The following is a 26,431-nucleotide window of genomic DNA, read 5'->3' as shown; positions in this document are numbered from 1 at the left end:
CATGCCTGGGGTGCAGGCCAGGTCCCCAGTAGGGGGTACGTGAGTGGCAACCCCACACTGATGTTTCTCTCCCTCTCTTCCCACCCCCCCCCCGCTTCCCCCCTTTCTAAAAATAAATAAATAAATCTTTTAAAAAATAAAAATATATTATAGAAAAATAAAAATAGTATCCTACAAATGGAATCACAGAATATGTAGCCTATTGAGTCTGGCTTCTTTAATACTTATCTGTGGTGTTGTGGGCATCAAGAAATGTGTTCCTTCCTGGGGTGGGGTGGAGGGATGGGCAGAAAAGGCACACAACTGTAATTGAATAACAATAAAAAATTAAAAAAAAAAGAAATGTGTTCCTTTTTATTGCTGAATACTTGTTCACTGGAATAATGAGTGTACCACAGTGTATTTACTTAACAGATGAGGAACATTTACATTATTTTCAGTTTTTGATCATTTTGAATTAAGCTGCTACGAACAATCATGTACTGGCTTTTGTGTAAACACAGGTTTTACACCAGCCTTGCATTTATTTGCAGGGTAATCCCAATTTGACCCTGATGTATGATCTTTTTTATAAACTGTTGGTTTCAGTTAATGTTTTGTTGAGGATTTTTGCATATGTCTTCATGAGAAATATTGGTCTATAGTTTTCTTGTAATATCTGTGTGGTTTTGGTATAAGGGTAATGCTGGCCTCATAAGATGAGTGGGAAGCACTTTTTCCTCTTATTTTTTGGATCAGGCTTTATAAAATTGATATTATTTCTTCTTAAATATTTGGTAGAATTAGCCAGTGAAGCATTCTGGGTCTGGAGGTTTCTTTGTTGGAAGATTTTTGATTACAAATTTAATCTTTTTTAAAAAATATTTTATTTATTTATTTAGAGAGAGGAGGGGAGGGAGAAAGTGAAAGAAACATCAATGTGCAAGAGAAACATCAATTGGTTGCCCTTTGCACACCCCCAACTGGAGACCTGGCCCACAACCCAGGCATGTGGGCTGATCAGGAATTGAACCCGCAACCTTTCAGTTACAGGCTGGTGCTCAGTCCACTGAGCCACACCAGCCAGGGCTTAACTACAGATTTAATCTTTTTAATAAAATAGGCCTATTCAAACTATCAACTTGTTGAGAAGTTTGTATATTCTAAGGAGTTGGTCAACCTCATCTAAATTGTCAAATTTGTGGGCATAAAATCCCTCATAATAATTCTTCATTATCCTTTCACTATCTGTAGGATCTGTAATAACATTCTCTCATTCTTAGTATTGATACATTATATACTCTCTTTTTTCATTGTTAGTCTTGCTAAAGGTTTATCAATCTTACTAATTTTTTCAAAGAATCAAACTTTTGGTTTCATCGATTCATTGTCTTCTCCCTTCAACTGAGTTCTGTTTTTATCTTTATTATTTCTTTCCACCAGCTTGCCTTGGATTTAATTTGCTTTACTTCTCCTGGGTTTTTTTTTTTTTAATCCTCATTTGAGAGTGAAAGAGAGAAACATCAGTGTGAGAGAGAAACATCTATTGGTTGCCTCCTGTATGCACCCCGATTGGGGATGGAACCAGCAACCCAGGCACATGCCCTGACTGGAAATTGAACCCGTGACCCTTTGATTTGCAGGCCAGTGCTCAATCCACTGAGCTACACCAGTCTGGGCTATTGCAAATATTTTATACCAGTTTTTTGCTTGTAAAAGAACTTTGTTGCCCTGGCCAGGTAGCACAATTGGTTAGGGCCTTGGCCCTATATACCAAGGCTGCAGGTTGGATCTCCAATAGGGCACATATAAGAATCAAGCAATTAATGAATGAATGAGTAGAACAACAAATCGATGATTCTCTCTCCCTTGCTCTCTCTAAAATCAATCAATCAATTTTAAATAAAGAATTTTGTTTATGGTGTCATCGTACATAGAAGAGTTTGGAGTTTGTTTTAATTTTAGTCCCTGTTTTTGAGTCCTTAGGACGCAGAATAGTTCAGAGTAGCTCAAAGTACTGAGTCTGAAGTCAGGAGTTTCTAGGTTGCAGTCCCATCTCTTTTTAAAAATTTTTAAAATTTATTTATTTTATTGTTGTTCAAATACAGTTGTCTCCATTTTCACCACGCCATCCCCCACCCCACCCATTCCCACCTCCCACCCTGGAACCTACCCCCTTTGGCTTTGTCCATGTGTCCTTTATACAAGTTCCTTGATGGCCCTTCCCCTATTTTCCTCCATTGTCCCTCTCCCCACTCCCCTCCGGTTGCTGCCAGTTTGTTCTCCTTTTTTTATTATTGAATTTATTGGGGTGACTTGGTTAATAAAATTACTAGGTTTCAGGGGAACCATGTCTGCTTTTTGCAGAGTAGTCAGTGGGCAAACTGGCTGGTGGGAAAGCCCTTCTCTTTGTACAGAAAGGGAAAAATAATACCTCTCTCCTTTATTGTGAAGATTTAACCCGATGGAGTGTATAAAAAAACCTGAACATGATAAAGAGCTCGAGGATAATAATGATAGCTAACCGTTACTAATATAATGAATGACATTTTGGACACGTGGTACACGATAAGCCAAAATGTGACTTACCCAATGATAAACTCAAGGGCGACCGGGCTTTAATATACAGAACTCAAGCGAGGAGTCGCCTCCTCCCCGCCTAAGTTCTGTCCCCTAGGCCTCTGCCCCCAGCCCCTGGCCTGGGCCGCTGCTTGGCGCTCAACGGGGAAACCCAGTACCTGAAAAGTGTATCTTGCGCGTGACAGGCACCGTGATGCAGGAGGGGCGGATTTGAGAACCAGGATGCTCCGGGATAGGGCTCCGAGGTTCACGCGGAAGGGGCGGGGCAAGTCAGGGGGCGGGGTTTAACGGGAGCTAGTCTTTGGGCCGGGCTTCCGCAAGCGTTGGTGTAGCAGGAGGGATCGCGCGCTGGGGGCGTCCCCGGCGGGCGGGGCGGAGCCAACCGGGGGGCGGGGCAGTGCGCGGCCTAACGGCGCTGGTACCAGCAGCTGAGTCTATTTCGCTGGGGCTGGCGAGCTCGGCGGCTACAGGTCCCGCGGCGGTGTCTGTGAGCGACCCTGGCCGCGGGCGGAGGCTGGGGGCTCGCGACCAAGGCACTTGGCGATGGTGGGCGTCCCTGGAGCGGCCGCCTTCCAGCGTAAGTGGGGCGGGAAGGCGGGCGGTTGAGGGGGGCGTGTGAGAGGCCTGCGGCTCCGCGGGCGCAAGCTCCGGAGAGGCCCCCGGCGCGAGGCCGGGGTGGGGAAACTGAGGCCAGAAGCAGGGCGGTGGATCCAAGGTCATGCGGCGGGCAGGGCCTTCCTGGGCTCCCGAGGCAGCCCAGGCGCTTCCTGCGCGGTCCGGGGGACTTGGGGGCTCATGGTGTGAGCCAAACTGTGGGCACCGCGGCCTCGGAGCTCAGGCCGGGCCGGCGTCCATAGTACTTGCCCGCATGCAAGAATTGTTTTGTTCTCTCAGCACTGGGGCCACTAAGTCGGGCTCCCGGGAAAATATTAACACACTCCTAATTTCGAGGGGTATGTGGCCGATTGTGGAGGAGGCGAAGATGGCCCCTCTGAGGGGCCTGTTGAGTGCAGGCTCGGAGGTGGGACTTGCCCGGATTCACATCCCGGCTCCCCCACTTAAGTGGATCTCTCCGAGCCTCACTTCTCCCATCTGTAAAGTGGGGGTGTGAAGATCATCTCCACTACCCCACACCCCGTTTCTTGGGTTTTGTGAAGCCAGTAGAATGCCTGGCACGGACACAAGCGTGAAAACTGTCATTGTAATCTAATAAACCTCAATTAGGGTGAACCTCACTAGGAAAAGACCGACATTGGGCTGTTGTTGTGTATTTAAGATTTTATTTTGTTTTCGTTTAAGTCCTGCTTTGATCCAGCTGGTTTTCTTTACCTCCATTCCTCCATTCCAGCATAGTGTTCCTCCTGGAATTGTGAGATCCTTGGGGGAGGGGTGGGGTCTCTTAATAACACGATAATTTTTTTTTCTCGTTACAGTAGCAATAGTAGTCAACATTTTTTGAGCAGCGGGCATTTTGCATTTTACTCATTTAATATTTATTTAATAATCTATTAAGTAAAAAGTACCATTTTCGGTCCTCGGAATATAGCAACAAACTAGATAGACCAAACTCAGGCTTTGAATTTAGGGGGTGGGGGTGGGGTGGGGTGGAAAGACCTGGTAAATGAGGAAACAAATCCATTTTGCATGTTTTCTCCTATTTAATCCTGGTGAGTTACAAATAAGAGTTAAGTATTTGAGTATGCCCATTTTGCGGAGGATGAAACTGGAACGGAAGAAACCCAGCAATCTAATGTAGCCTCCCTCAGAGCCCATCTTCAGCACCTAAAAGGGAGGCTTTACAGCCTCTCTCCTTTGTTTGATACCCACTAAATGTGGGATTGAAGAAATGCAAAGTAGATGCTCCCAGCTAATGCCTTTTCATAGTCAAGTCTGCAGTTGCAGCTTTGGGTAGTTTGATTCCCTTCCTCTTGGAGCGTATAGCTAAAGAAAGGCAGACAGAGGTGACCTTTAGGTCTGCAAAGGTACACTATATAGTGAAATGAGCCTTTTATCTAAATTTAGTTTTGTATGTCCAAATTCCTTTAATGCAGTTTTCAGTTTAAAATATCTCCAAAGTACAATTTTTTGGTTCTATTATGCAACTAATGAGGACATATTTATTTAAATTGTATTTATTTATTAAAAATGTTTTGGTGTTTCTAAGACAATCCTATATACCTAAGCAGTGTGCTTAGTATACATTTTCTTTTAACCTGGAAGTATATAGTAAGTTGCATTAAAATACTGAGATATTTTTTCAGTGAGGTTCTCATGGTAAAGTTAGATTCAACATTGACCATCTGCTAAGCACCAGGCTCTGTGCTGATGTAGGGCTTACAGAGATGAATGCAAGAGCAGACTCTTGCTTCTGGAAGCTTACCTACAGTCTAAACATTTGGCTAATGTTTTTAACTGAAGTGCTAGGCAGAGAGAATGTAGGAGCTCAGAGTCCCTGGGGGAAGTCATTTAGAACAGTAGCCTTAAATGTTTTTAGTGTTCTGTCAGTAAATAGCGTTGAGTATACACACACATTATGTGAATGTTTGTTTTAAATTACAGTTATAGTGTTGGCTACTCTGTATAACGTATATTTTATAATGTGCAAAAATAGACATTTTACAAAAGGCTGAGCTAAATCAAAAATGAGTAGAAGTTCCAATATTGTCCTTCCATATTCCAGGGGGTGAGTAATAACTATGCCCCCTGGGGCGGAGACCATTGGTCTTATAATCAGACCTTCTCAACCCATTAGGTCTTTTGAAGTTCAGTTCTGGAGTTGTGCCTAGATCGAAATCTTGGGGTCCAATCCTTACTAGCTTTGAGACTGAGTAAGCTACTTAACCTTTCTGGGTACTTTATTTTCCTCATCTGTAAAATTGATGCGATGAGAATTCTTACCTCATTTGCAGTGTTATTGTGATGATTGATAGTATGTATATGTTAATATATGTGGTAATACATATAAAGTACTTATACAGTGTTTGACATTTGACACACTCTGTTTTGGCCTCTGTGAGTATACAAAGCTGCTTTAAGATCTCTACAGTCTAGTGGGGACCCTGCACAGGTACATGGATAACAAGTGCTTTAAGTACTTGAAGCAAAGGCTTTTGGGAATGCAGAGGAGGTATGAACTAAATGTTCTTGAGGGTCCAAGTAAGGTTCATGTAAGGAGGCGATATTTGAACCAGCCTTAGGAAGCAGAGGGACTTTTTCCAGGAGGAGGAAGGGTTGATTTGTTGGCTGAGGGTACAGTGGAAATTTGGAGGCTGTCGGGGGCTTGGTGAGTAGTTCTCCAGAGCTGGGCCTGCAGGGATCGGGATTGAAGCTTCTATACTTTGTTAATAGGATAACAGTGAGTTCTGGCTGGAGTTGTGCCTGGTAGGGGCCAGATGGCTAGAAAGCCTGTTCCAGAACTTTTCACAGCACCACAGCTCTTTTCTCTCAGTGGCACTTAACTTATTCTGCCTTCTTAGTTATCTAAGAATATAACCCCCTAAATATCCTTGAGGGTTCTGATAGTAGTTGCATTTTTGTGATTTTTATTTTGCCTAGCAAGGTAAGTGGAAAGTTCGTAAGCATGGGGAAAGGCCTGTAAATCATTGGATTGTCACAGAATTCTGAGCAATTAAAAGTGGAATGGTAAACAACAGTAGTTACTAGTGAAAAACATGTTTACAAATATTTTATGGTAGATAGGACCTGTGGATTACCATTTAAAAGGGGTGAGAATTGTCATGTTCAGTAACTCTTTCCATATCTGGCACTTACCTAGTAGGGTAAAGAGATGTGAAAGCAAAACTGGAGACTTATCTGAGGCTGAATTAGGTGCCTTCCATTTGCTTCGCTAGATCCACTTGCCATCCTTTCACACCGTGCTCTCTGCCTTGGGAGGCTGACTTAACTACATGGACTATATCAGTAGGCTTCCTTCCCCTCGGAGGTTGTAGAATTTAATTACCCTGCTCCTTTTTTAGAGGTGTTGTCTCTGGCTGGCTATGTCCCTTGGTTGAAGATTGCTGTTTCTCTAAGGGTGGTTCTTTCTACATGACTTGCTCCTTCTAGGTTTGGAAAGTTCTAATATTTCCTTTGTTCCTTGGGCTTAGTGGTTCTCTTACTAGTTCCAGAGTGCTAGAACTATCCCTTGTGATTATCTTGTTTGCTGCCTGCCCACACATTTCTTTATGGTTCCCTTATTAACCCCTCTGTGAATTATCCTTATTGAAGTCTGCTATCTTTACTGCTGGGACCACGACTGATTGAAACCTATACCTTGTTTATAGGATGCCTCCTCAAACTTGCATTCAAAGCTTATTATATTTTGCACATACTACAAACAAAAAACTTTTCTCAGCCCAGCTTATAGCAGATTTAAAAGCAACAAATCAGATGGAAGGAGAGGGGCTACCCCAGATAAGCATACTGACAATGAGAGACAGTGTCTCGTCCTCTTCTGTGGTCCATACCTACTGTGCCACATTGATGAGTTTAAGTCATCCACACCACCCCTCCAATATTACTGGGTAAGAAAAACAATGGAGTAAGATTAAAAGTATCATAATCTGAGACTACACAATCAAGACAAGTTAAACTGCTGTGAGTAGTAGCCTGTGTAAAAAGGCAGACATGTATGCAGTGCAAGTGGTTTGGCATAATGGAAGAAGGATTTGGAAGCAGACTTGGGGTTTGAGGCCCAGTTTTACTAGAAACTTATTCAACCTCTGAGACTCAGTTGTTTGTTTGTTTAATCTATAAACGGGGATAATTCATACCTGATAATAATAATGACTATTATGAAATGTTTATTTTTGGGCCAGATAACATGCCAAGCATTATACTCGCCTTGTGCTTTTTAAATTTTCCACTCTTTTAGTTAGGTATAAATCCTTATTTTACAAATTGGGATATTGATTAAGATGTCATAGAACTAATAAGTAACCAAGCCTAGATAAAATCTAGGTCTTTCTGACTACAAAGCCTGAGCCTAGCTCTTAGCATTAAGTTAGCTATTATTCAAAATGTGTTGGACCATCAGTAAATCAGAAAATCGAATCCTTGTTCCTGCATTTTTTTAAGGATTTTATTTATTTACTTATTTATTATTAGAGTGGGGGTGGGGTGGGGAAGGAGAGGGAGATGGAGAGAAACATCAGTGCTTCTCACATGCCCACTACTGGGGACGTGGCTCACAACCCAGGCATGTGCCCTAGACTGGGAATCGAACTGGAGACCCTTCGGTTCACAGGCTGACACTCAATCCATTGAGCCACACTAGCCAGGGATATTTCCTACATTTTGAAAGGTCATTTATCAAAATACGGCGTTTATAAGGTAGAGGAAAACAGGGCTTATAGATATATAAACATTACTGCACTACAGAACTTTTTCTGGCCATTTTTTCTCTTTTGGGGAAGGATATTCAGAATCCTTGTTGCCTCATATTTTATACCTCCCATCTTCCAACCCCGCCCCCTGCTGGCAGAGTTGAGTGAAGTGAGCTGAAGGCTTTGAGAGTAATACTGTTACAAAACCTTAATTGCTTAATCACCTGCTATCTGCATATTAATTTAGAATTGACATTTTAGTGAGTTTTTAAAAGTTAAAAAATTTTGGGGAGGGGGAGAGAAACATCTATTGTTCCACTCATTTATGTATTCAATTGGCTGCTTCTTGTATGTCCTCCTCTGACCAAGGAATCGAACCCATAGCTTTGGTGTACTGAGATGATGTTCTAACCACCTGAGATACCCAACCAGGTTTTATGAGTTCTTGTGTAGATTTGGGCATAAATTGTCCTATTAGGAACAAAGTTATCCTTTGAGGTTGTTCTGAAGGTTTTTGACCTTGCTTACTTTGAGAGTTAGGACTTAATAAATTGAATCATGTTTTGGATACTTATAGTGATGTCTTTGTCTTTTAGTTTTGAATACATTTATGCTGGTTTGGGATTGGTTGGCTTTCCTACTTAGCAACAGATTCTAAAAATAAGCAGAAAGACTTAATTTAAACCTTTTTTTTTTTTAATAGTTATTGATTTTAGAGAGAGGAAGTGGGAGAGGGAGACATCAATTGTTTTTCCATCCATTTATGCATTTATTAGTTGAGTTTTGTGTGTGCCCTGACTGGGGATTGAACCCTCAACCTTGGCATATCAATGATGCTCTAACCAACTGAGCTACCTGGACAGGGCACAGCTAGTTCTTAAGTATTAAGCCTGTTACGTAGGTTATGCAAATCTAGACTTTACGATCAGTTACCTTAATTTAATGAATACTTTTAGGCAGGGAGGATCATTATGATAGTGTGCAATGAATGAATGTGGCACTATAATCAAGATGAGTTAATTAATTCACTAAGCTTATACCTCTTCCAGGGCAAGGAAAAAATAGAAGGAAAGAGATGAGGAAGAAATATTTCTCACCTGCCAGTTTTATCCTCATTCCTTAGTTTTAGAGTATTGCTTTGAACCTCGTATTATAGAATGTGCTTACTCAGTTGTAAAGATTTGTTTCAAATCCCTGAAAGTTTGAAAGTTAATGAGGGAAAATCTTTCCCCTGGTTATTGTTTCTGCTTTGGTAAGAATACCAAGAGGGGGGTCTCCCTAGCTCTGTACTGACTGGCCCCATTCGCAATATGAGCTAGTGTATGTACATGTGACAGAGCCTGTCTCTGGGTTTTATTATAGCTGGTTAAGTGGCCTTTTGCCTCTGTCTCTGGTTTCTGTCTTCTGGTCCACTGAAGGCCTTGAGGCTATCTGAAATTACAGGGGCTGGGGCACCATAAGTTAAACTTGTGAAATCAGTCTGTTGCAGATATGTCAACTGAATCTGACTTATAAGTCCAGTTGAATTTTTTTTTTCTTGGTTTTATAGAGAGAGGGAGGGAGACAGAGAGAGAAATTTTGATTTGTTGTTCCACTTATTTGTATGTTCTCTGGTTAATTCTTAATATGTGCCCTGATGGGGGATCAAACCTGCAACCTTGGCATATTGGAACAATACTCTAAACAGCTGAGCTACCTGACCAGGGCTTTGGTTGAAATCTCTAAAAAGAGTGTTTGCTAGATTTTCTGCTGGGCACTTTTCATGTTTTGTCATTTCTTATAATTCTTAGAACAACCTTGGGAGGAAGTTAGTATCTGTTTTACAGATAAGGAAATAAGGCCCAGAGAAGTTAAATTGCTCAAGGTCACACAATTAATCCATAGCAGATGCACCATTCAAACTTAGTTCATCCTGGTGTTGAGTTCATTATGCATTGAGATCTGAGTCCAAAACCCACTATTTCTGAATCTCTATCATATAACATGGCTTCTTTTTGCTAACTACACTAGAAGTCTTTATTTATTTATTTTTTTAAATTCTCATCCAAGGATATGTTTATTGATTTTAGAGAGAAGAGAGGAAGGGAGAGAGGGGAAAAGAGAAAGAAACATTGAAGTGAGAGAGAAACATCTATTGGCTGCCTCCTGTATGGGGCCCAGACTGGGCAGGGGCCAGTGAGTGGGTGGGAGGAGGCAGGGCAGGGATGGCAACCCAGATGTGTACCCTGACTGGAAATTTAACCCGCAACCTTTTGGTGCACAATAATGACGCTCCAATCAACGGAGCCACCCAGCCAGGGCTAGACAAAGCTTTTAGGCATATGTTCCAGAGGATCCCCAGAGCTCCCTGAAGATACTTGATTTCCATCTTTCTTCAACAGCCTTTTCTGAGATCTTACTAGGAATTGGGATGTGATTTATAGACTGCTGTACTAGGTCTTGGTCTTGTTCAGGAGTATCCCGAATTGCTTTTAGAGATGAATTTTAGAAAAACTCTCGGAGCCTTTGCCAATGCATCTTATGTGTTTACTGATAAGCAGTGAAGCAGATAAGTGATGGCAATGACCAGGGAAAGCCCAGGAAATGTCCATGCTCATTTTACTTGGCCCTGTGAGGAGCTGTCAGATGTGGCTCATGAAGCATAAGGTATACGGACTATGCAGTGAACCTTTACTTTGTGGCTCTTTAAGATTTGCATTTTTGTATTGCTTTTATTAAATGTAAAAATCAAAGTAAAATTCAGAATAACCCAGAGCTAGGTATTCTTTTGTCTGAATTTATAGCTTTGGAGTTGGCTAGACCTTTCAATTAAATTAGCTGATGGAGACAAATATGTAATCTGACTTCTCCAGCAGCTCAAGTGAAATGTTAATGCCAGGCATTGCGCAGCTCCCTTGACATACTACTTTGACCTTTTCCTCTCTTACAAATGTTTCCCCTATTCTTTTGTTAACTTAGCCATCTCCATGCAGAGGTCCTGCCTGCTTTTAATTTTTGAAGCCACATGAGAAGAGACTTTCAAACAGCACAGATTTGTTAATTTTTACCTTATATCTCTAGAGCTACACTAATCATACTATATCCCCTAATTCACATAGTTTTTAGCTAGTTTACTCTCCCTTACCATTACTTGTCCTTGTTTCTCCCAAGCCCTCTCAATAAAGCTAATATACTACTACTGACATTTTCCTCCACTGAATATATGGTAGGATTTTTTGTTTTGTTTTTTGGTGGTTTTTTTGTCCTTAATATTAAGAAAGTGATTGTCTTTCATTTTGTTTCCCTCTGCCTTGCAGGGAGGAGGAGGCAGGCAAAAAAAAGCAAGTCCTCTTTATGGCTAAGATGAAAGGTAGAGGTGTTTTCGGAGAGGGAAGTGCTGAGTGGTGAGGGAGAAATAGGGGAAGAGGTGATGATGGTCTTAGTTCCTCTGGCATTCATTGTCCAGCTGCCTAGAGCCGCTTAGAGCCCAGGAGCTCCAGGTTTCATAAGCTCTTCCTTAACCTTCCCTTGGCACATTGGTCTGGCTAAATGGTAAACTATACTTTTATCTCTTCTTTTAAAAAATTACAAGATAATATATGCTGCCTTAGAAAAACACATATTGAAGGATGGTGATCTGCATTATAAAAAACACTTTTTTTACTCCTTTCTTCTTTTTTAAACTTTGTATTTTTACTTTTCAAACTTAAGAAAAAGTTGCAAGAGTAGTGTTAAAAGCCACTCTGGGGTGAGAGTCAGAGTATGTGATCAGAATTATGGAACTTAGGAATTTATTAGAATATCAACATGACATACGTCTTACGGTATATTCTGAGGGAGGATGTCTGGTATGCTTTTTGAAATAGCCTCCAGGTGATTTTCTATCATGTGTTCCCCATTAAAAGCCACTGTTTGAACCAATTTCTTCCCTTTTCCCCCTGCACTCACCTTGTATCAAGAGATGTTAGAGGATTACATTCCTTTATCTTCTAGCATGGAGACTTAAGATGGAATTTTGCTACCTCATAAAGACTGCTGACCTCTGGTATGTCTTTTGGCCTTGCTGATTACTAGCCCATATTGTCAGCTTGCTGGTCAACTTTTTCTGATGAACTCTGACCTTATTTTCAGTTATTGTGGATTATATTTTGCTTCAGTCTCTTGTTTTTCATAAGCTTTGTGCCTGTGTTACTAGGAAGTCAGCTTCCTTCTCGTTTTTGTGAAACTGCTTTTAATGAGCACAAAAACATCGGCAGTGATTAGATACTCTGCTCTCACTGTCCCTGTGTCAGACTCACTTTGGGCAGCTATTACGTTCAGAGTGGTGTGCAGATTTTTGTGGAGGTGAAGGAATGTTCTGAGTGTAGAAAAATCCAGTGAGAAAGGGGCCTCCGAGGTCTTTCTTATTCCACAGTCTGTGGTTCCATGAATTAAAAGGCAATCAATCCTGAGGGGACCCTGGTAGAATCCTCAGACCGATTACACTATACAAGATATCTGACAAGTTTGACAGTTGCTTGTTTGTTCATTTCAGTGACTGCAGGTAAACAGGATAACTGCAGATTATTAAGATGTAAAGTTTGGACACAACAATTGGGTTAAATTTAGTTTATCTTTTCTGATTAAGGCTATCATTTTCATTTTTAAAGCAATCGAAGTTCCCCAGTTTTTTAAAGCACATGTTGGTTGTGGCAGTGAAAGCTTTTTTAATTGTAGCACATATTCATTAATGCAGATTTGGAACTAAGTGTGACAGGATTGTCTGGATAAGGGTTTATAAGCCAAGAGTGGTTTATTTAAACTTCTGCTATCAGAAATAGGAAATTGGGATCCCATTAGGGCTTAATTGGTTTGACTCTTATCATTTTAGCTTGGAGACTGTTGAGTTAATTTATTGAGTGATGGTTTGGCCATGTGTGGAGCACAACTTTGTTTTAAGGGAAGAATCTCTTTATGTGTTTATTCATTTGCCAGATCAGTTCTGTTTACATGTGAACCTTCTCAATTACAGTGAAAACAGGCAAACAATCCATGCCAATTCAGTGTGAGAACATGTCAGACTGATACCAGTCCCACGGATCAAGGGGAAAACAGGGCTTCTGGTTTTATTAAATTTACCCTGAATGATGACATTTAAAACAAGAAACCTTTGGGGGGAGATCTGTTAGTAACAGATGAGTAAGTTTTTCGTATTTAAGTAAGTCCTTGTATGTAGGTAGACAGTATGGGGTAATGAGAAGGGATCTTTGGGTTGGTTTTCTCCACACTCAAAATGAAAATATTAGCTATAATAGCTGTTTGGAAGACAGCTTGACAATGTTTTTTGTCCCCTAATAGTTTTTTCTCTACTAACCTTTTATCAAACAAAAATGCATAAATCACAATAGAACATTAATAGCAACTACTTCAGAAGCCCACCTCTCACCTGCCAGTTACTATGCTTCCCTCTTCCCCAGGATAACCAGTATGCTGACTTCTATCACCATGCATTAGTTTTGTCTTAAAAAAAAAAACAAAAAAAAACCCCATTGTACAGTCATATACTGTGTATTCTTCTGTATCTGACTTGTTTTGCTCGATGATAATGACACATGTGCTAGTGTTAGTAGTTCATTCTCATTGCTATATAGAATTCCACTGTAAAGATATACTAGCTTATCTGTTCTGTTGATGGATGTTTTGATTGTTCCCACTTTTTGGCTATTAGGGATAATGCTGTAAGGAACATTCTTCTGTGTCTTTGGGTATATACCTAGGAGTGGAATTGGAGGGTGATCGAGTGTGTCTATAGATACCTGTCAAAAAGCTTCCCAGAGTTGTAATAGTTTATACTTGCATGAGGAGTCTTTAACATTTTGCTGAGCCTGTATTTTGTACAAGGCAGTGGTAAACAAAACATAGCCCTCTCGTAGATCTTGAAATTTAATATGATTAAAAATATATTTTATACACGTTTTAATATTCAGGAGATAATAAAGTATTAAAGTGTTGTATATAGAGAGGAGGGTGATGGGGAGTGATACTAGATACAGTTGTTTAAAAAGACTGATCAAGCCCTGGCTGGTGTGGCTCAGTTGATTGTAGCGTCATCCCTTAAAAGGTTGTGGGTTCAATTCCTGATCAGGGCACAAACCTAGGTTGCAGGTTTAGTCCGAGGCCGCATGTGAGAGGCAGCCAATTGATGTTTCTCTCTAACACTGATGCTTCTCTCTCCCATCTCTCCCTCTTTCCTCTCTCTGAAGTCAGTGAGCCTGTCGTCAGGTGTCGGGGGGGGTGACCGATAAGGTGACATTTGTACAAACACTTTAAGGACTAAGCTAACCTTGTGGGTATCTGGAGGGTATCGGACCAGGCAAACCAGCAGCGAGGCTGACGGGAGCACGCTGAGTAAGGGCTGTATTGGCAGAAGTTGATCTTAGGGAGGTAGCAAGTAGGAGGTGCCAGGACATGTAGGACATGTAGGACCTTAAGAGTCAATGAAAGGATTTTGGATTTTCTAAATGGGATAGGAAGCCATTGGAAGGTTTTGAGCAGAAAGACATAATCTCCTTTACTTTTTAAAGAGATCATTCTGCTCTTGGGGAAAACACTCTATTGGCACAAAGGCAGAAACAGGTGAACTAAGAAATTATTGCCATAGTCCAAGAGAGGAAGGTTGATGGTTTAGATCAGAACATTACTCGTGGAGGTAAGGAGAAATAGATGGAGTCAGGCTATTTTGAAGATAGAGCTGATAGGATTTGTCCAGGTGGATTGGATATGGGGGATGGGAGGTTGTCTGTCAAAGAAGACTCCAAATTTATTGGCTTAAGTTGCTAATTTACTGATTTAAGAAAGCCTGGGGAGGTGGGAGAGGTCCCATGTAGGTTTGGGCTGGGGTCCGAACCAGGAATTTGATATGGGACTATGAGATATCTATTACATATGCAACTAGAGATGTTGAATAGGCAGTAGGACATGTCGGGTTGACAAAAGTAGGTTTATAGTTGTTCATATGGAAAATAATACAATAAACAGTAATGCAAAAATAAACTGTGTTTTGCATACTCACAACTGTAAACCTCTTTGTCCCACCCGTATAAATGACATGGTGAATGAAAATGAGAGGTGGGCCCTGTCTGGGTAGGGGTCAGTCAGTTGGAGCGTGGACCTGATATGCTAAGGTTGCGAATTCAGTCCGTGGTCAGGGCACATAAAATAGTCAATCAGTAAATAAAAATTTTTTAAGGTAGAGGTGGGACTTAACATGGCTTTTGGAGTAATACAGAGGGAATCAGATAAATTCTATTCATCATTTGAATACTTCAGAAGCTCATTATTTAGGAATTAGACTGAGCAGATTTCTATTATTGTGAGAGGTATTTGACAAGGAAATAAAATATCAGGAATTTATTTATTGAGAAAGTTCCTGTGTACTTCTTTGAACAATTTGGACTGAAATTTACTAGAGTTTGTATAAACTTCATAAAGTTGTTTCCACTACTGTTATTCTGTGTAAAATGATCATTGCCTTAATGACCTTAGGAAGCTTTATATGACTCATTGCGAATTATCTGAAGGAAGCTTCATCTATGTAGTGTTTTTGCATTGTATTTTAAAGCATATCTGTAATACATAATTTGAAAAATAGTAGTCTACATGGGGATTTTACATAAATTATTTTATTCACTGCTGACAGTAGTCTGTGGAATGAATACTATTATTATCTGCAGTTGAGGAAATAGGCTGCATGGGTGATGGACTGACTGATGCAGGACGTGTCTCCCTGGTCCGGAGTAGCGACAAGCTCTGACCGAGTCCTAACTCCACAGCACTACCATGTTCCATTTATCAGCTGTGCCGAATGAATTGTAATTTATTGTCTAGTATCTACTTTGACTTTTTTTTTTTTTAATTTTGAGAGTATGTTCTTTGAAGCTGGGGACAGTTCAACAAGGAAGGGATTAGGACAGAAGAAGCCACAGGAGAGAGCCTAGGCAGGGCTGCTTTGGCCCACTGAGAAGTCAGAGAAAAGGGGCCTTGGAGACAGGCTCAGGGGGTTAGCGCTGGACGAGCTGCCGCATTGCTCCCCTGGTTGTGTCTGACGGGCCCTTAGACTTTAGGAGATGCGTGCCTGTGATGGAAGAAGAGGGGGAAGAAGAAGGCATGGGAGTGCTACTGGGAGGGGGAGCGCACACTGGCAGTGTAATTCTTGAAAAATATCTTTTACAAAAGTAATATAAGACATTCTTATAAAAAGTGCAGCAACTAGAGTAAAAAGTAAAAATTTCCTGTACATCAGCACTGAAAGTTTGCGTATTTCCAGACTTTTTTTGGATACCTTTACACTTACCTGTATTACACAAATGTTTAGTACTTTTCGTTTACAGAATTGTACTCTCCATGATTTTGCGTGGAGTCTTTATTATTTCCAATCATATGGGAAGTCCACAGTACTGTTCTGTCAGGTCTTTGCTTTAAACAAGAGCAAAGGCATTTATCTCTTCTGTTGTTTTAAGTACCTTGGAACAGATTTTATGAACGACAGCAACATTCAGTATTGATTTGTTCAATGTTAGTAGTGAGATGCCTTTAAAATGATCACACCTTTCATTTCAGAGAACTTTCCAAATGCTCTGTTAAAAAGGCAGATGTGATTGACTGCTTAATGAAGCTGCCAAGCACTATTCAAGTCCTTTTCCCTTTCTCAGAAAGTGCAAGGTTGTCCATTTTGGAGCTAGTGATGCACCTATTACCTGTGGTTGTAGGAGATGATATTTCTCCATCTATCTACTAGTAGGAAAAGGAATTAATGAACCTATAACTAGACAGAACTGTCCTGGAAATGAAAATAGGTCTTTTCTGCTATCGATGACATAGAAGGAGAAAAGCTTTAGGTGAATCACAACTCTGAAGATATTTTGATGATTATTTCCACCATTGTAAACTAATACATATGACAGATAATGCATTTTGCTTTTAATATCTAACTTTTAAAAAATATTTTATTTATTTATTTTTAGAGAGAAGGGAAGGGAGGGAGAAAGAGAGGGAAAGAAACAACAATGTGTAGTTGCCTCTCACGCACCCCCTACTGGGGACCTGGCCTGCAATCCAGGCACGTGCCCCAAATAGAAATCGAACCAGCGACCCTTTGGTTTGCAGGCCCATGCTCAATCCACTGAGCTCCATCAGCTGGGTAATATTTAACTTTTAATGATGCAGTCATCAAGTTCCCATGCTGTTAGTATTTTTCTCAGAAGCAAAAAGGAATAGAATTGCTATTGTGGGATAAGTTTAACATTTACACAAAATATGCTCTGGAGGAGAGTGGACTAGGAATTTACACTGGGGAGATAATGAAGTAGGTAGGCTTTTGCTGGAGACAGGACGGACCAAACAGGAATTTGTATGGGTCTCAGAATTCCAGAGTGATGAAGGTGAATTAATGTCAAGTAACTGGTGAATGTAGGCTGATATTAAAAGAGTGGTTAAGGAGGAAAAAATATTAAGTGTGCACTTTGGTGTGCATCTGAAGCATCTGGAAAGCTTCTTAAATGCAGTGTCTGGGATTTCACGTCCCAAAGATTTAAATTCTGGAGGTTGGGGCAGGGCCCAGGAATCTGCATTTCCACCATATTTCCTAAATAATTAGCTCATAGCTAGCCTAAAGACTAACTTGAGAAACACTGCCTTAGAGTGTCTAAACCGACAAAGACCATCTAAGTCTAATTGGAGGAAGAGTTACAGGAAGGAGAAACTATTTTGATATAGGACACTTTGTGGTCAGAGTAATAAATGGAGATGTCTGAGAAAGTATTGGGGAGAGGAGCTATTAGTTAATGCTGACTGAGGTAGGGAGGAGGGACTGAATGTTTGATTTTATTTTTTACTCAAGGTACGTATCTTTGATTGTTTTGTATTTTATGTATGTGCATATGTGTGTGTGTATTTTATATATGTATATATACACACACGTATATCAGATAATGCTGTGTTGTCTTTGGTAATCAAGCTTACGTATCTGTAGTTACTATACTCCTGGGACATCCTTAATTTCCAGTATTTCGCACCATTTTCTGCATAAGCATCAAAAGATCCTCAAAAGAATGACCTCAACATTCAAACTCACTCATGGATATGGCATAAAATAATTTATCACCTCATGAGTGTTTTTGTTTATTTGCTCAGGAAATAATCATTGTTTTTCATTATCACTATTGATGAATCTTCTTTAATGGGGAGAAAATTCCTCTGATGATTTAAGCAGAGGTTAATTTAAGGTTCCATGGGGGGAGGGATTCTCAATTGTAAAGCTTCTTACATATAAAACTAGGAAGAAATTCTTTTTTTCCCACATGCTGTTTACTTAGCATTAACCACTCATACACCATATTTACTAGTATTGACATTGCCATTCTTAATATGAAGCACTGACTGCCGGGCAATAACAAGCTCATTTTATTTAGCTTCCTATAAATGTCCTAAATTAAGTAGTTTAGGAAGTTGTTAATGACACATGTTTATATCTTAGGGTTCTCACTGTTTATAAAGTTCTTTGATGTTATTATGGTAACTTCTTTAACATCGTTGTATTGGGGATGAAGGCATATTTTAGCATCCAATAGTTGAAAATGATGTTGGTTTTAGTCGGGACAAAAAGACGAAAATGCTGACCTGGGCTTGCCTGATCTGTAGCGAGCATTGTTCTAGCAAGCTTCATGAAATGGAGGTACACGAACCAGGTGTTTCGCTTTAACTGCAGGTGTGCCATCTGTGGAAGCAGGTGGACAGATTCTTTGTCATCAGGAAAACACAGCTGATGAGACCTAGGAGGAGAGCTAATTGACTGGTTTTCCTCAGCTACAGCTCTCTCGAGTCACATCCACCTAAGCACAGCTTTTACCTGTGCACAGGTGTTGACACTGATCAGGATAATAACAACAAAAGTGAACAGAAAAGGTGTACACTTGACTGAGCGTGTATTTATTGGATTGACACTGAGCAAGATAATTAAGGGTTTCTTAAGTTTAGTTTTTATTTTTGTTTTTAGTTATTTAAGAATATTTCTAGCTTATTATATTAACTTCTGAGAGAGTTTCTTGTAAGGACAGTTAAATATGTATAGTAATACGTATATATAGCTTATGGCAGGCTCTTCTCTCTGGAGAACTGGGAAGTAAACAAAAAGGGCTTTCAATTAAGCAAAATAAAGGTCATAGATCATATGCACTGAAGAATAGACGGGAAATAAAGACTTCAAGCCATAGATTCATGGAAGGAGGGACTGGAGTGCATTCATAATCCTCATCCCTTTTTCACAGTTGAGAAAACTAAAACCTAGAGAAAACATTTCCTCATATACCAGGGCCAGGTTTCTTAGAGAATTGGGTTAAAATTCAAAGTAACTTTAATTCTGAAAAAGTGGGTCAAATCCAGTGATATTTTACAAGGAAATAGGAAAGTGAGTGGGCCAATTTAATCTAGTGAACAACCAGCTGTGTACTTAATTTCAGCCCATCTGGGACTACAAACTAAAAATGAGCCTCTGTACAACGTTGTTTCAGAAACAATGATCATACTACTGGGCTGGGTGAAGGAGCCAGGAGTTTGCCCCATCATACTTAAGGTTCAACTTCATATTTACACACCTCATTTTAAGAGATAAGTGTGGGCAGCATTTAAGAGGGTTCAAAGAAGGTCCCCAAATATGCTTGAGAAACGGAAACTCCAGTTGAAAAGCTCAAGAAGCTGTTGAAGAGAAAGCCTAGAGTATTGATAAGCCTTTAAGGATTGTTTTGCAGAAGTTGGCTTGTTCTATACTTAGTCCCTTTAAAACTAGGCAAGCAGGGGCAGGCAGCATCAAATTGACCTTAGTCATGAGGAAAGTAGATACACATTATATATTCTAAGGACCAGCCAGCCACATCAGTGTCACCTAGGAGCTTGTTTAAAATGAAGGCTCTGGCTCAGACCTGCTGAATTTGCATTTTAATAAGATTTCCCCAGGTAATTCATATGAACATTAAAATTTGAGCTGTATAGGGTTAAACCATAGTCTTTATAATGGATTAAGCTGATAAATTCTCATGTTCCAAGAGCATTTTTAAAAAATGGCATTCTCTTACCAGGATGAGTGTTCGTTTTTTGAATATTTATACCTTTCTTCAGATGGATTAAGTAGTAGAGTGAAATAATTAAGGGAAATTATATCAGCCTGAGCAAAAGCACGATAATTAAATACAAAGTTGATGAGGTTCTAAGCAGGGAAGGCAGAATAGAACGACTGTGAAAAATATGGGTTATATACACAGCCTTTACTTTTCCAAGCAAGGACACCGGACCAGCTCATCCTCCTGGCTTTGAATTCTAAAGTGAATCCATTACATTGTCCTTTAGGAGACTTTGAGCAATAATGGAGTAAGAATTTTAAAGACAATGAAGGAAGCATAGTATGTGGTTCTGGTGCCTCTTACCTGCAAGGTTAAAGTGAAGGTCTATGAAGATTGTTCTGCAGGGAAACCAGAGAAAAATATCTGAGTATTTGGCTTCATTTATGAATACAATTCATTTATTTAACAAATATTTATGGAGTGTTTCCTATGTGCCAGGTACAGTTTTAGATATTAGAGATAGAGCAGTGATCAAAATGAATTACCTGCCCTGGCTGGTGTGGCTCAGTGGATTGAGTGTGGGCTGCGAACCAAAGGGTCACCAGTTTGATTCCTAGTCAGGGCACATGCCTGGATTGCGGGCCAGGTCCTCAGTGGGGGGCCACGTGAGAGGCAACCATACAGATGTTCCTCTCCCTCTCTTTGTTCCTCCCTCCCCCTCTCTTTAAAAATAAATAAATGTCTTAAAAAAAGAAAAGAAAACATTGAGTGTAACTTTCAAAAAACAAAAACAAAACAAAACGAATGGCCTGCTCTGGTAGAGCTCATAGCCTAGTGAGGAGACACCCAATAACAAGCAAACAAATACATGCTAAAACCCCAGTTGGAGATTAATGCTTTGAAGAAAAATAAAACAAGCCAAGGGATTGGAAAATAGTGGGAGAAGAGGGGAAGTATGGAGAGATTTTCTGCTTTGACATGGGGTTGACCTTTTTTAAAAGATATTATTTATTTATTTTTAGAGAGGGGAAGGAAGAGAGAAAGAGAGGGAGAGAAACATCAGTGTGTGGTTGCCTCTCTCATGCCCCCTATTGGGGACCTGCCCTGTAAGCCAGGCATGTGCCCTGACTGGGAATTGAACCAGTAACCTTTTGGTTTGCAGACCTATGCTCAATCCACGGAGCTGTACCAGCCAGGGCTGGAGTTGAGTTTTTGGAGACTCTTTTGGTTTAAGAGCTAATTTATTTCCCTAGACATTTTTTAAAATTACATTTATAAGTTGTCTCTCATAGGTTGAACAGCCTTTAGTTGTAAGGCCACTGAAATATGTTACAAATATTTATATTTTTTGGTTCAGTGAATTACAGGTAACTCAGTGTGTGGCACATAGTTGACATTTAATAAAAATTGGGCTGTATTCTAATAAACCTCAAGTAAGATATTTTATTAAAAAAATCAAAACTGTCCTGCCCTAAGTCATGTGGGCTGAATTTTTGGTTGGATAGGAAAGAAGGATATGGAACCTACGTAGACTGGGTGACCTTCAGATGACTTTTGAAGTTCCTTGTTTTGTTCCCCTTTTCATATTAATGTGACTTTTGGATTCTTGAACAGGGTGCTAGAATCTAGATTCTGAGGGTTTGAACAGAGAAGTGGTTCCTCTGTTGTTTATGGAACCATGTAGGTGGCTATGGTTTTGGAATAACCAAGGGGTTTTCAGACTGTGGGTTTTTGAGTGATGGATAACATTTCTCTCCTTTGTTGTTCTCATGTTCTTCTGGAATTTGGCTAGGTGGGCATGCTACAAACTTGCAAATGTTCTCATTTTCAAATAATTTCAAAATAATTTTGTTGAAAATTTATTTTAAGTATGTTTCATTTCATACTTTTTATTTTTTTATCCAGGATTAATTTAATTTTAAAAACAAATATAAGCCATTGATTTACTCTTCCTAACTGAATAGTCTACCCTGTGGTGGTTAGCTGGTTATTAGTAAAGGAACAAGTAGAATTAGATATTGTTGAGTATAAGTCCGCCTGCTTAGCCAGGAAGCTACAGCTTCACACACTCCAGGGGATCTCAGCATTGCCCTCAAAGGGTAGATTAACAGCCCTTTCTCTCCTGTATAAGGAGGAAGGATTGGTTTTTCAATCTCCTTGGTCCACTCTCCCAGACTTTGGAGGGAAATAAGCACGTGCACAGTAGAAGTCCGAATGGCACAGGGCGAGGTGCTTCTCTGAGGCATGCACAATAGGACCCAAAATGGTGACCATAGAGGCCTGTTATCCTAGCCTGGGAAAAAAAAAGATTGGTGGGGAGTTGGACCCATCAGAAGCCTGGGAAAGCTTGAAAAGTTGATTGGTTATTTTGAAAAAGCTCCTGGTACATTTCAAGTGGGAAGTAATATAACCCAGTTTAACAAAGAAGCAGTCTCTCTCTCTCTATTCTATCTCTATCTCAGTCTCAGTCTCTGTCTCTTGATCAGGCCACCCTCACCCTGTTCATTCATACCTCCTTTCAGTTCTTACAATAGTGACCATGTGGGTTGTCTAGCAGCCACGAGCACTGCTAAGGCAGGCTGTAGGTGGGAGCCTGGGTTGGGTATAGCAGCAACCGGTTATAATGCTAAACTGCCTGGACTGGAACTGAGACTGCTAATGCTGGAACAGTAAAACAGGAACCCTGGACACTGGCCTTTGTTTTGGCCTTGCTGAAGATAGGGTTGGACTTTTTCCATGGTGGGATGGACGGAGATGAGACATAGGGGCAATCTTCTGCCTGAATAAATCTTGTCACCCCATGATCTCCCATGCATGGGTCCGTGAAATACTTTTCAAATTGCAATCCCTTGAAAGAGACCCACTTCCACCATCAACAGTATAACTGTCAAGGGTGAAAATATACATCTTTACAACTTGGTAGTCCTGAGTTGTTGTTGTTGTTTTTTTTTTAACCATTTCACAGAAAGTAAAGAAATAATACAAAAACAGCTCAAGAAATACACAAGCAAATTATATGCAGAAAGAGGAACACGTAGTTTTGACTTAACTCAAGAAACTGAGAGGAAGAGGAAACTGATCTACATAGGAAAATGTGTATCCTAGAAAATCAGGTATGAAGATTTTACAGTAGGGGTTTATATGACCTGAATTTCCTAATCCCTGAATAAAACTCACATCTTGCAGTACTATTTCACGGCTCAGTTACCTACCTCACTTGGCTCTATTCCTTACTTACTTCTAGCCTTTACTGAAATGGGTCTGAAAAACTTGAGGGTACAGCATAAGAAGATAAACAAGATAACCACACACAACATTCCCCTTTTGGTGGCTACTTTAGATCTTTGTTACTAGAAAATTCTTGAAGAAAATTTAAATATAAGTCTGTGGCTCTGCTAAATCAAGTCCCCTGGTTAGAAAACACTCTCAGTTGGGGTTAACAGCCTTGTTGATGATACCTATTATAGAGGAGTAGCTGAACAAAGTCTGCGTCTCAGAACCAGCGTTAAATCAGTATCAGGGTTGAGAGGGGGAAAAAGGGGAGTCTAAAAATCAAAAAATGCGAAGTATCTAAGACCCCTGCCCTTTTGGACCCACACTTTCTTTAGGGTCTTCTTCATTATAAATGTTGTCAGCCATTTGCCATGCTTGCCTGATACTGTATTTTGATAAAGAACAGATTACCCAAGGTTCATTGGGATTCCAGGAGAAATCAAATATCTTGGCAGTGTGACCAGCATGAATAAACAACTCCAGTGGCCCATCTTCTGCATCTTCTAGAAGTTGTTCCCCTCCAATTTTATTTAAATATCAGTCAGTCAGTCTGCAATCAGTATGACTAGAAGCCAAAATAGTCTTGTCGTGAGGCAACCACTGAACCTGGAATATTTCATCCTTATGTGATTCAGAGAAAAGCAAATTGAGTTTCAGATTTCTCAGATCTCACAAGGAAACAGTTTTATCAGCTGATCTGTGGCAAAATGAATTCACTATAAGGATTGAAAGAAAGGCATTTTCCATCAGCAGTGCAAGTATCAACTGAGTGGCTTGGTTTGGAAGTATTGTTTGAACGAGTATCCTAGATCGTAGGTTTCTGATCAGCAGCAGCTGACCCAGAGGCTCATGGAGCAGAGGCCAGGAAACACCTACTGCTCTATGCCCTGTGAAGATGATCGTCTTTACATCCACAACTTTTCCTTCCTTTGGAACAGCACTGATGTCCCACAGGCAGATGGTATGGTCATCTGAAGCACTAAGTAAATGCCCACAGAGATTTGGTTTCCAAGAAAGCCCATAGCCTTCTTTCTGATGTCCACAGAGATGCAAGTCTGGGTTGCACTCTCCAAAAGGATCTGGTTTATTTATTTACTTATTTTTTAAATTTTATTTATTGATTTTTAGGGGGAGAGAGAAATTTTGATTCGTTTGTTCCACTTATTTATGCCTTTGTTGATTGATTGTTGTATGTGCCCCAACCGAGGATAGAACCTGCAACTCTGGTGTATCAGGATGATGTTCTAACCAACGGAACTACCTGGCCAGTGCCAACACCTCCAAAATCTCCTTTCTCACTGTTGTGATGTGAAGCATCAAACTGAGCATCATTCGGGAGCTGCACACTGGCTGTCACAAGGTGGTTTTGTTCATCTGATGTGTATGAGTCCCTAGGACAAGTTAATGAATGCTGAAATCTTTCCCTTCTGATCTGGGTACACCTGGAAGCCACTGTGCAGTTAAGCCGAGCCACTCCAGAGCACAGGTCATCACCAAACCATAAAGAAAAGGGGCATTCTTTTTCCACATTTTGTAGTCTTCGTTGATCTCATGTTCTACTGCATCATCAAAGGCAGTTTGCTTGTTGGCCATGGTGGCAGAAAAGCTAGGGAGATACTGGGGTCAACTGTTGTGGGAGGGGCCTAATTACACACTTTAAAAAAAAAACAGGATTGATCTTAACAATAGGAGAGAAGTGTGCACTTAGAAGAGGGTTAACTTTATGTTTGCTGTGCTAGAAGTGAACTGGTTAGGTTGTACCCAGGTAGTAGTATGATGAGGCATCACTTTTTGTTTTGGTATTTGAAAAGAAAGTCATATGTATGACTGCTGTGCATAAGTCATAAAATAATGGGGATAATTGTTTTGTAAACAACTTTATTGAGATATAATTCACATATGTCACTCTTTTGGAGTGTGTACATATCATGGATTTTTAGTAAATACACAGGTTTGCAACTGTCAACACTGCATACCAGAATATCTCATCATCCTTAAAACAAACCCCATTAATAGTAATGCTACATCTTCCCCTTCCCCAGCCCCTAATTTACTTTGTTTCTGGATTTGGGTGTTCTGGACATTTCTTACAGTGTTAGAAACATTTTTTGTTTGAATTGCATTATATTTACTTAACTTTTTAGCCTCACCCAAAGACTTTTTTTTTGTTTACTACTTTTAGAGAGAGAGAGAGAAATCGATTGGTTGCCTTCTCATAAGCACCCTGAGGGGCATTGAATCTGCAACCTAGGTACGTGCCCTGACTGGGAATTGAACCCATAACCCTTTGGTCTAAAGAATGATGCTCCAACCAATTGAGCCACACCAGCCAGGGCAAATTGCATTATATTTAAACTCTTCTGAATTATCAATATTTCTAATGAGGAGATATGAGTATATTCCTTCTTGAGGAGGCCCTAACCATCTACAAGTACCTTCAAAAGTGGTTTGCGGAATTTCTTGGTACTATTGACATTTTGGCCAAATAATTCTTTGCTGTGGGGCTATCTTATGATCTTATGCATTGGATGATGTTAAAGCAGCACCCCTGGCCTCTACTCACTAGAACCCAATAGTGGGAGATAGCCAACATACTTAAAATACCCAAATCAATAAAGTTATTGATGAAAAAATTTAAAAATATTTCATTTATTTACTTACAGAGAGAGGGGAAGAGAGGGAGAGAAACATTGATGTGTGAGAGGTACATCAATCGATTGCCTCTCACATGCTCCCATCTGGGGATCTAGCCCACAACCCAGCCATGTGCCCTGACCAGGAATTGAACCAGCAGCCATTTGGTTAGCAGGCTGGCACTCAATCCACTGAGCCACACTAGACAGGGCAGAATGTAGCTTTTTAATGGAATCAGAATATCTGTTTAAATAAATCTATTTTATGGCAAAACTAAAAGTTTAAAGTTGCCAAAAACCCAAAATCAGAGTTATAAATTAGCTTATTATAGGATGGTGATAGATTATTGTGGGTAATACTCCTACTTCTTTTCACTAAGGCAAATAAAAATCTCAAATTGATTGTAATAAAGGAAGTACATATCTGAAGCCATATTTCCACGTGAAGAGGACTGTTCTTTGAATACCACTTGGAGAGGAATTTATCCCGGTCTGCTTTTGCTTTTTTGTATGTGTGTGTGGTTGGAGGCCTTGAAAGTTCTAGTTTTCCATATCTTACTCACCTGGCTTG

At 40.2% G+C, this 26,431-nt stretch overlaps 1 protein-coding gene and 1 pseudogene across 5 annotated transcripts in view; one reads left to right on the top strand and one right to left on the bottom strand.

Moving 5' to 3' along the window:
• Nucleotides 1–2,956: 2,956 nt before the first annotated feature.
• The window catches only part of CBFA2T2 (CBFA2/RUNX1 partner transcriptional co-repressor 2), a 146,969-nt gene continuing 123,494 nt past the window's right edge, over nucleotides 2,957–26,431 (top strand). For all 5 annotated transcript variants that reach the window (XR_008427068.2, XR_002974696.3, XM_045194534.2 and 2 more), the window contains exon 1: nucleotides 2,957–3,136. Coding sequence is in view for 3 of the 5 variants with exons in the window: in XM_045194534.2 (XP_045050469.1) it covers nucleotides 3,103–3,136 (34 nt within the window). In the remaining 2 variants the exon portion in view is untranslated. The remainder of the gene's footprint in view (nucleotides 3,137–26,431) is intronic.
• LOC112304035 (histone-binding protein RBBP4-like) lies at nucleotides 22,723–24,820 on the bottom strand (annotated as a pseudogene).

Source organism: Desmodus rotundus, chromosome 6 (assembly GCF_022682495.2).
Source record: "Desmodus rotundus isolate HL8 chromosome 6, HLdesRot8A.1, whole genome shotgun sequence".
In the NCBI taxonomy this organism is placed as follows: Eukaryota; Metazoa; Chordata; class Mammalia; order Chiroptera; family Phyllostomidae; genus Desmodus; species Desmodus rotundus.
Note: the sequence above shows the minus strand (reverse complement) of the source record. Positions and strands in the feature narration are given on the sequence as shown.